Here is an 11,511-nt window from a genome sequence, read left to right as displayed (position 1 = left end):
CAGATTCCTGGGAAAGTAAGCTGCAATCGCTACTTTCAGCGGTTATCGTTTTGAACTCAGCTGCTCGCATAATTTCAATTAAGTTCAATTAATTATTTATTTTGGGTTAGTAACATTATTTCGCTGTGTGGTGTAAAATTCTGCAGATCTAAAATGCATCCTGATCGTGCAAACGTCCCTCTGTACATTTGTTGTTTTATTTTGTTACTGAATCAAGTGCTCCCCTCGGAAATGGAAAACTCTGGAGCAAGTTTTTCTTGGGATCCTCGTGGTTACGTATTTTACTGTCCCTGTATGGGTAAGTGGATATTCAGATGTGGACATTATTACGACCAACCGTCTTTTACTTTAACGCTTTGCACCCTAACATCAGTCTATACATTTCCCATGATACTGACAACAGAGATGCGAACCTGTGGAGATCTAAAATCTGGAAATTTTTCTCTTAATGCCACCACAGCATCAACCCAGCAGCATCCTCCTCAACTAAAAAAATGATGCCCCCCCTGATCAAATTGATCTCCTTTTCCGAAAGACGAAGGAAGTCTTTGTTTAGTTTCTGTGGTGTTGGTTTCTGTGGTTGTAGAAAGAATGCTTTGATAAACAGGGAGAGGAGTTTGTAAAACCAAAATCATTTTGATTTGAATAAATCTGGGGATAGGAAGGTTAGCCTACTATTGAGCAAAGCCCTTGAAAGCTGAGAACTATATGGGAAACCAAGAGACGCATTCCGTTTCTCAGGGAGACTCCCAGACAAATTGAATTGCGAGATTCCTGGACATAATTAATCTGGGAGAGTTGGTAACAATGTGACAAGGAGAATTTGTTCAACTTTCCTGGTCTTATGTTGGCGATCATTTCTTATATTCTCATGATTCACCTATGTATTGTGAGGAGAAATTAGATTCTAGTCACTCTCTTGGGGTTGTTGGCTTTAAATTTGTTTTGCTTCTGTGAGTTTGCAAAGGATAAAAGTCATTGATACAATCCTTATGATAAGATTGTGGGAGTTTTTTAATAGGGCTCAAAATATGTCTGTCAGATGTGAAGCCTAGATTTTCTTCTTTTACAGGAAGATTTGGAAACCAGGCTGAACATTTTCTGGGAGCTTTAGCATTTGCAAAAGCCCTTGACAGAACGTTAATTCTTCCACCTTGGAGAACATACGTATGCTATGCATTTTTCTAATTTTTCAATACAGCCTCATTATCTTATACATGATGAGGACAATTCAAACTTAAGTTTAATCAGAGAAACCTTTCTTCCATGTTTACCCTTAAGGATGTAAGTTTCAATTAGCAACTTGAAAAAGACTGCAAATTGTACATGATAAAATAATTATGCAATGTAGAATTTATTGGCTTTTAGTCTTGGGCTACCCTGACATATGAATTTTCTCCTGATAAGGGAAGAGTCAGAGTCCTTTTTCTATTTCATATAACTAGGAATCCTTGTTTGACATAAGTTGGGTAATTAAGAGGGTGACCATAATTCTGGGGCTGGTGGGACTTCAAAGATAGCACTTTGTAAGATGCTGAAAAGCCCACAATGATTCCTTTAGCAAGAATCAAATGCAAATGTGTCAGGCTGTCCATTCCAAATTATTACTCAGCGTAAAATGTTATGAGTGTTTCGAGTTCTTCTTTTAGAAGAAGTTTGACAATTATAATTTACTTTGACTAACCACTACCTTGAACCTTTATCATTCCAAACAGTTTAGATGAAGACTAACAAGGGCCCAGTGTTGTCCTCAACAATAAAACCACAGTTTTTATCTTAAACCAGAGTTGTTGATGTCTTTTCCATCTGCAGAAAAATGTACCTTTTTCTGACTTTTTCCAAGTGCAACCTCTTCAAACCTATCATAGGGTTATTTTAGCGGAGGATTTTATGAAGCATCTAGCTCCCACTCACTGGCCCAAAGGAAAAAGGCGTGGTTACTGCTGGTTACCCCCTGGGTCTGATAGGAAATGTATTATGAAGGTAAAGAGGAGGCAGTGGAACAATAATTTCACATACAGAATAACCACAACTGGATTACTTTCTGTGAATGTGTATGATTGGTTTAGTATTTTGATTTTTTAACCCTTTGACCTCTAACAGTGTCTGGCATTTAATTTCTCCTTACAATATCACCCCCAAATCAAACGTTAAGGTCACAAGAACAGAGGAAATAATCACAATCTAAAGCAGCTCTTAGTTGTTATACAAATTCTCCTTGTCAGCACCTTAGGAAATGAATAGAGAACAGTGTGGAGAATATACTTACTCCATAAGTGGAGGCGGCATGGCCGAGTGGTTAGTGTGCTGGACTTGTAATCCGGTGTCTTGTGTTCAAGTCCTCCACCCTGCCACTCGATGGATTTGCTCTCTGTTGCCCCTAGTTCAACTCCTTGGCTGCTCACTGTAAATAGCCCACTGGTCTGCCTCCTGCCAGTGGGGATTTTCAAGCACTTAGTTAGTCTACATTGTGGTTGAAAATCCCCTATGGGGGAGCTTCAATTAACATATTTATTTATTTATACTTACTGATGTTAAAATATTTTCGTGTGTGTGTGGTGTATAACCAAATCCAAACAATAATTTCTTGCTTGCTAGGAGGGTAATCCATTCAAACCGTTCTGGGATGAACTGGAAGTGGACTTTGATGAGAAAATTGTCTACCATCTTGGAATTCATATACAAGATCCTTATGAGAGGGATCAATGGCAAAGGAAGTAAGTGTTTTGGAAGGAAAGCATATGTTTCTTTATTAAGGAAACATTGTTACCTTTTTTTTCTACCTCCTCTCACTTTTGAAGCTCTTCACGCTTACTGATCCTAGATTGAAACAGTCTTCTTCTTTCCATTTTCCCTTATGGATACTCCAGCTTTGTTAAAAATAAATCTTGGAAGGTAGGTTGCAACTTATCACCCTAGAAAACAAGCTGAAATTTTGCACATGAACTTAGTGAACTTAGTAACTTTGTGCAAATCTTAGCTCCATAAAGTGTTTATCCATCCAAAGCTTAAAATTTCCCTGCTGGCATTTGAACTTTTAAAGATTGATTTGTTCAAATCCCCTTCCCCCTTTAGGCCAAAATTGTGTTTAAATGCCTCACTGAAGTGCTGGATTTGATGGTTAATTTTTTGGAAAAAGGCAAGATCAGCAATGCTGACTTTCTTGTAGACCTTTTCTTCTGAGCCATCTGCTTGCAAAAGTGAATTTTTTATCTGCAAACAGCTACATATTAAATTAAGATAAAACATGCATATTCCACTGGAAAGACTTGACTATCGTGGTTCAAATTCCCCACCCCAGCCAGGTGAGGTTCAAATTCTCAATGCCTCAGGAACGGATTACAGTCTAATGCCCAAGGGTTGCAGGGGAAGGGTGTTGAAGCTTTGAATCAATCAGCGCATGACTGGGTTGAAATTTCTCTTTCAATGAAAAATAATTGTCCCACTAACCAAGTTCATCTCAAAAGCCCTTAGCTATTTCTTTTGAAACTTATCCTTAAAGATACTTTAGAGATCTTTAGTGAAGTTAGAGTTTTCAATAAAAGCTGGTTACAGGCATCTATTGCCACCTGCAAGACCTCTTTTCACTGTCCATTTAGCCCTGCAAGAAGGCTCTTGTATTTGGGTTTGTCTTCCAGCCACCTTCAAGGCACACCCACCTATTACACCATGGCCAGCCCAGCTTATGGAAAATGTTACTGAATTCCCTGGTTAAGCAGCATCAATAAGAAGTATCACTTAATTTAATTGCCTTTCCTCTCAGATTCCCATCATCAAGCCATCCAGTTCTTGCATTTAGAGGTGCCCCTGCTAGTTTTCCAGTTGAAGAACAGAATCGGCAGGCACACGCTTTTTTGAAGTGGTCACAGAAGATCAACAGTGAAGTGGATGAGTACATCAGCAACACTTTGCCTAAAGGGCCATTTGTTGGTATTCATCTGCGAAACGGAATTGACTGGGTAAAGATGATTCATTTGTACTTCATGTGCTGTAACTCACCAGGTCTTAAGGTAGCCTTTTCCGAAAACATCTTACCTAAGTAGAGAATCACGAGGTAATTTTTACGAAGTGATCCTAAAAAATAATAATTCTGCTTATAAGTGGCAAATGTGTCCGTTTTAATGAGAGTGAAATGTGTTGCGCAAGCACACAAGAGCAGGTTTCATTTCCAACTTCCTGTGCTTATACACGTGTTTTCCTTAATTCAACAGCGACAACAAAACAGCAACAAAATCTACTTATTTTAGCAATTTAAATAAATATCTACCTGCAAAATGGCAAAGTTGTTCAAGGCGTAAGGGAAAAAAATTTTGAAATAAATTCTTCACTAACAAGTTTGACCAAGCAGAGGAAATGACTAAGAGAGCATGCATATACACGAACGACAAATGAAACTAAACAAATTAAATTTTCTAGATTTATCAATTAAAGTATGGAAGTCAACATAAGGAGGCAGGTTTCTAAAGAAACTGTGGTGCTGCGTCGGTGGGGGAGTGTAACAAGGTAGTAATTATTGGGTAATTTTGGTTTTATTAACTGAGTTGTTGATAATGTAAATTGGCCACCGTAAAGTCTTTTTAGCCTTGTTCTTGCTGTAACTTTTAAAATTAGTAATTAGGATCGGAGATACTAGCTTGTAAGCTACACTGAAATCCGAGGATAAATAAAGCTCATGTATGTAAATAAGTGTATTAAAGCTGACGTTTCGAGCGTTAGCCCTTCGTCAGAGCAAATAACGAAAGGCTAACGCTCGAAACGTCAGCTTTGAAACTCTCTACGATGGCCAATATACATTATCAGCAACTCAGTTTATAAAACCAAAATTACCCAATAATAACTTTGAGTTTTGCACTCAATGGAAAAGCGCTATGTAAATGAGAACCAACGAATTTCAGTCAAGCCTGAAGTGGTAGTATAAATCTAACCTGATATTTTTTCTTCCTGCAAGAGAAATGCTTGTGATCATGCGGAAGGCATGCCTCAATACATGGCATCACCACAGTGTCTGGGGTACTCACGATACAGAACTGTTACAAAGGAGCTTTGTTTTCCACCCAAGCAAGACATCCTTAACCGCACTGAAAGCGCTGTAAGAAGATTTGGTGCCAAGGCTGTATTTGTGGCCACTGATAATGATCCAATGAAAGAGGAATTGAAATTCAGGCTACAGGGGCTGAACGTAAGTCGATTTGGTTGGAAATTACAGTGATGGAAAAGGAGCTACGTCATTTTTCTTTTTTGTATCTTAACAATTTTTGTCTGAATTCGTCACATGTATTCTGTTTACATACCTTCTTAAATCATCTTCCTTGGACTGCGAGCAATCTAAGGCAGTCAATTGAAATCGGCCCAAAAAAATATGCCAACGCATGAGGCGTAAGGAGCGAGGGACGCGCCATGGCATTCGCTCTGACAAAGGGCTAACGCTGGAAACGACAGCTTTAGAAACTCTGTACAGTGGTCAACTTAGGTGATAGAACCAAATTATCTTGTAACACACCACAGTTGAGAAAACTCCCCTCCCCCCACCTCCTTACGTTCAGTGTATATTGCTTCCTTACTAACGTTGTGGGTTCTCAAGTAGCGCCTGTGTCTTCGTTACACTCCCTTGGCGTTGGTGTCCCTCATTATTTGCTTCATCCAAACTTTTATCAGCATCGACTATAGAAATATACGGGCCAAGAATGACTTCGACTGAAGAAGATCGACTTTGCCAAGAAATCGTTACCACTATACGAAGTGATCAGGAAAATTTGTGGAAAATTGTAGGATGATAAAGTTCTGAGAGATTTTTCTTCTCGCGTTTATGTTTTCCTCATTACTGTGTTGCGTACCTCTCTCCTTCTGTTATCCAAGTATTCTTCTCTTTTTTTATATAATCCAATACAGGTGCAGATTTTCCATCTCAATCCTTGGTTACCGCAGATAGACCTTGCCATTCTTGGTAGAGCTGACTTTTTCATTGGAAACTGCGTGTCTTCTTTTTCTTCATTTGTGAAACGGGAAAGAGACTCTAATGGAAAACCTTCTACATTCTGGGCTTTTGATGAGTGAAAAAAATCAGTGTAGCAGTACACCAGCACAGGTGCAGTATCATAGCTCCGTCAGCCGCATTGACTGAAAGCAACTTCACCGAAATGCAGTAGGATTTCTCATGATTCCCTTATCTGGACGTACTTATTGTACATGCGCAGCACAGAGCACGGCAAATAGAGTTCGACAGCGATCTGAGGCCAGGGGCCCGTTTCTCGAAAGTCCCGCTAACTTAACGGGCCCGTAAAGCTGTTCTGTTTTCATTCAAGATGGGAATTTCAAAAGTTTTGAAAATGATACAATAAAACTATCAGCTAAAGAAACAAAAAGGACTGGTTTGGATGTCATAACCTGTTTTCCCATCTTTTAAATTTTTATTTTAAAAGATGGCTTCGGGCCCGTTAAGTTACCGGGACTTTCGAGAAACGGGCCCCAGGTACCTAGGATTCAAGGCTTATGTCGCAGAACATAGTAATGGCCTGTGCCCAATAGTCTATTAGGAATGCATTTGAAACACCGAAACAGGTGACAGGTCTGAATCATGAAAAGATGTTATGGGACACGTGGACGTATCGTGTGTAGCATTTTAACTTTAGCCACAAGTTACCATCAGAGCGGGAGTGTGCCCATGGTTTGATGTTAAAATGAAGAATGTAGGTCATACGAGATTAATCATTGGATAGGTACTTAAAGCTGTCGGGTTACCTTGTAAAACAAGACCAAGGGCCATCATAACTTAAACCTTCAATGCGGGAAAGCGCGGTTAAAGAAGTCGCCATTGAATTCAATTTTGTATCTGATTGGTTGACAGGGTGGCGTGAGCATTCTGTACCAATCAGAGAGTCTAGTAAGGAAACGGTTGGTCTTAATAAAGTGTGTAGAGAGTGTCTGAGGTTTGGGGCCTATAAGGGGATAAGTGTCGAACCCCTGAAAGACAGATTTAAAAGGAATTACAGTAAAAGAAAATAATAAATTGAACTGGAAATAAAATATTGATAAATAAAATAAAAAGAGGATTAGCTTATTGTCACCTCGTAACATAAAAATAGAGCAGAGACAACGAAATTAGAGAAGCACACATCACTTTCAAAGCGAAGACATGACATCATTTTTTTACCCTTTAACACACTCATTGAAATAAAATGTTTTCATTCAAACACTTCGATTACTTCCTTGTTAATAGTGAGAATGGTCTTTGCTTGCCCATGACGCTCTTTCACGATATCAAATAACGGCATTTTCGAAAGATGAAAAGGGCGGGGTTAAGGGAAGGGGTAGATGTCCAGGGGGGCATGTGACCCTACTCCACAGTACGTCAACAACCTAATATGCCAGTTATGCCTCTATGATTAGAATAAAGGGACCCCCTCCCAGATGCGTGGGAAAATCCTGTTTATTCCCAGTTCTGTCCTGAAGAAAATCTAAAAATTTCTGGTCATTTTAAATCTCGGCCCAGTTTATCAAAGGGTGGACAACGCTATCCAACGGACAATACCCTATCTAGCGGATAGCTGTTGGTTAAATAACCTACTGTGCTATCCACCGGATAGGGATTTACCAGGAGCCCAACGATAAGTAATGGTTCCCGGATCTACCCAGTATTTAACAACTATTCACCGAAGTGGAGGTGGTTAGTGGTGGATATTTACCGAGCCGCGAAGCGGCGAAGTAAATATCCACCGCTAACCACCGACGCTGAGGTGAATAGTTGTTTTAGTATATGCTAAAACAGTGAGATAATATACACCTCCGTCGTTAGTTTGAGTGATTTCTTCGTTAGTATCGGATGCAAACCGGGACGCCATTTTTTCCCGAGTTGCTCGGAAGTAAATAGCAAAGGATATTCGGAGTTTGACTAGCCAATCAGAGCGCGCCTTCAACGCTATCCACTGTTTTAGTAAATACAGTTACTGACCCTTCAAACAACCGGAGCCAGATGTTTAGATTTGCTAAGATGGCAATTCAATCAATTCGATAACGTTGTAGGTTTCGTCAATTTAGCAGAAATCAAATAGACTCTCATAGCCTACAAGGGGATGCTTACTCTATGTTGAAGCCAAAAAAAATTAATGGATATCCTTTAAGGATACTTTGTTTAATGAAATTCTAATTTTTCTTATCTAATTTTTTGGTAATGTTGACAACTGCTGCCCGTTTCACTGAAAATTCTATAGCCTCCCTTGAAGTTGTCTAAGTATTCCATTCCTGAACGCCACGCCTTGAAACGATTCTCTTACTAACCAAAATAATTTTCATAAGCCTGTAAACTCTGCACATTTACAGTTTTATCGCACAGATTCTTTTAAGATCAAAACTGTCCTTTTTATTCATTTATTAACTTATTTATTTACTTTTTACTAGAGGGGAGTGCCTCGCATGGGACCTCGCGTCACGTTCGCACCCCTCCTCCTTCTGGGTCTTTGTAATATTGTACAAAGTGCTACTGTTGTGTGTTTCTTTTTTTTTTTTTTTTTTTTTATTTTTATTTTTTAGAAGTCAAACTCAATAAAGTTGTTGAAATAAAAATAAATAAATAAATAAATAAACATATAAGACATGGACTAATCAGGAGCTTATCTTTTGAGCTAAAAAATGGAGAACGTCTGTACGTTGGCTGGTAAGCATCTATAATATGTTTCCCTTCTTGGAAGAACTTCGTTGCTTGTTTGCTAATATCCTACCCGTACCCCCCCGGGAAGAGTTCTGTCATGGAACCAAAATTTGAAATGCATTCTGGGTCACACAAAACACGTGAGCGTGCAGCGGCCATTGTGAGTGCGGTGGAGGAAAGGCAAGGTCAGTATGCCCGCATTTTCGTTTTTTTGTATCATTTCTACTTACATGAAACTTTTACATTGACCACGGTCAAGGATAAACTGATGGTTTAACAAACGGTGTAGGTGTCAGAGCAGTCGGTGTTCATGATAATTGTAACACACTTTCATTTAGTTAACCACGTGCAATTGAAGTAGTGAAGCGAACAAAATTTTCATATTTTTCCATCTTCAAAGTATTGTCATTTAGGTGTAGGGTTAATAACTTATTGGTTAAGAATTCACTTAAAAACTTGGAGTGATTGGGGAATAGTTAAAAAGGTTTTCAACGTACCTTTCAACTTACGTGTACCTAGCGCTAAACAAAATATGCGGCAGTTGGAACTGATTTATATTTGAACACCAATCTTAAAGCAGCCAAACAGTGCAGTCTATCTGTCTACCTATGGGCATTTGAGCTACAGCAAGTAACTTGCTTCGAGTTTTACTCGATGAAGGGTAGTTCGATGGAAATTGCCCCTATATCTTTACGTACTAAGCAGTAGATTAAAGTGAAGGAAGAACTTTGAAGTGAATGGAAGAAATAGAAGTTATGCCATGGCTGTATGCCCGGCAGCCGGGCATTTAGCCACAGAGTTACTGTCGGGAAGTTAGTCTACTCGAGACAGCGCCCAGCAGTCTGATCAGAAGCATAGAATTTCTAAGTGTTGACAACTAAAGGGTATTGGATGCACTAGCTTGGAGAATTTGACCACTAAAAAAAAAAACAAATGAAATTGTGGAATTGCAGAGTATTTCTAAAGAAACAAATGATATTCTTCAGAAGTTTGAAAGAACCTTTCTGTGGAAATTCTGTGAAAATTTCTGACTGTTGGATATTTAGTCTATGCGAGACTATGCCTGACTGCTGTGCATTTAGCCACAGCGTAAGAATTAACCTACAGATTCATGGGTTTAAGACTGACATGGAAGTACACACAATAGGAAGCTTTATCAGTGAAACATTGCCCATTTCTCACACACCGCTGGAGGCCATGTCAAGCTGACTGCTGCAACTTGACCTTTACTGCAAATTCAAAGCTAATACAAGTAGCATACACTAAGACCAGAAATAACGAAAAAAGTTCCAGGCTAGTACACTATACTGGTATTGTTTAAACATTCAAAATCTTTGAGTGGGTGGGCCGGAAAGTCGGCAATGGCGGATGTAGCATAAACAACTGCCCGTCCCATAGGTGACATGACCTATGGGGTGCCAGCGGCATGTGAGAAAAAACATTTTTCACTTATTTCGTTCCACTCGGCCAGTGGAAAATTACTCTTAGTAAAGACCTGATGTGATCAAACCCTTTTTAAAAAATCAGGAAAAAATTTAAAAAAAATGCTATGGTAGCAAGGCTGTGCTCTAAGGAAATTTGAATGGAGTCCAGTGCTCTGAAACATGAAATCTAGGGTGCCTAGCATAATTATGGTTTGTATGAAAAAACTAAAAGCAAAAGTAAAGCACCAGGGGCCACTGGGCGCTACTAGACCACAGCCTTGGGTAGAGAGTATAAGAATGATTTAATTTGTGCTGAAAAACAGTTTTTGGAACCTAAGAAATTTACTCAAAAAGAAATCTGAAACAAAGTAACAGCTATTGTTGTTACTATGAAAGTATACGTACATGAAATTGAAATCCATATAGTGTTTTGGAATACTAACTGGTAACTTAACCCTGGGTAAAATTTGGTGATGCAGTTATCATAAGTTTAGCATTGTATTCTACCTGTTTACTTGTGATACAACAAAGTCTCCTCTTTTTTCCATCTGCATCCAATCTGTTTAAACAATAAGGAGCAACAGTTAAAACTTTCTAGACTTGTACAACTCTTTTTGTGTTATAACCAGAGCAGCAGCTTTTTGTGAACCACACATTCACTGGAATGATGAATAATCCAAACTTTCGTTCTTCTGAAATGAAATGAATGAACTTTCTTTTTTTCACTGACCAGTGAATTCCTTGCTGCAATTGATTATTTCACTATTTCTTAATTCTTTTTTCTCTGCATTGTTGACGTATATTTGTCTTTCTCTCCAGAAGGGAAAAAGTACACTTTTCTGTAGCTCAAGAAATCTATAATTTGCATCCAGCCACATGAATGTTGCAGATCCTTTCTGTGAGGAAACTTACAGCTGTCTACAAAGGATGATGTTGCACAGCAGTGTAAGTTTTGCAACAATTTGAATTTTGTCATTTAGAGGGCAGAAGGGTTTAGAACCTCCTAGGTTCATTTAAGCAGCTACACCTGTTCTAGTGTCAAGTGTCATTAAGTATACAGTTGGCTTAACAGATTCATTTTGTGTCCACTTGATGAGGGAACTTGCTACGTGCATGTACATGTATGTGTATAGTTGACTGCTACAGTGCTCCTACAGAGATACTTTTTTTTCAAGTTATTCCATCCTTTCACTGCTATGATGACATAAGAAGGCTTAAACACTGAGTGAAGTACTACCCCACTTAACTCTGAATGAAAACAGGGTCTGAGCAGTGAATCAATTGTAAAAGAACTTTCCCTTTGCTCTTGATTATTCAAGTTAGTTAATGTTCTGTGAAACTTAATGTAATGTTCCCCGGTACACAGTGAAAGAAAGGGAATACTTCTTAAATATTCTGACCAAAATACTTTCTCTTATTATTCCTCAGGTAACAAGCTCCTTG

At 38.8% G+C, this 11,511-nt stretch overlaps 1 protein-coding gene across 1 annotated transcript; it reads left to right on the top strand.

Annotated features, from left to right (window-relative positions):
• The first annotated feature begins 42 nt into the window (after positions 1-42).
• On the top strand, positions 43-7,190 carry LOC111330192 (GDP-fucose protein O-fucosyltransferase 1). Its single transcript, XM_022935017.2, has 7 exons — positions 43-298; positions 1,073-1,167; positions 1,813-1,983; positions 2,599-2,717; positions 3,764-3,959; positions 4,949-5,179; positions 5,890-7,190. The coding sequence occupies exons 1-7, from the start codon at positions 154-156 to the stop codon at positions 6,052-6,054; spliced, it is 1,122 nt and encodes a 373-aa protein (XP_022790752.2). The 5' UTR covers positions 43-153; the 3' UTR covers positions 6,055-7,190.
• The last annotated feature ends 4,321 nt before the right edge of the window (positions 7,191-11,511 follow it).

Source organism: Stylophora pistillata, chromosome 13, assembly GCF_964205215.1.
Source record: "Stylophora pistillata chromosome 13, jaStyPist1.2, whole genome shotgun sequence".
Classification (NCBI taxonomy): Eukaryota; Metazoa; Cnidaria; class Anthozoa; order Scleractinia; family Pocilloporidae; genus Stylophora; species Stylophora pistillata.
Note: the sequence above shows the minus strand (reverse complement) of the source record. Positions and strands in the feature narration are given on the sequence as shown.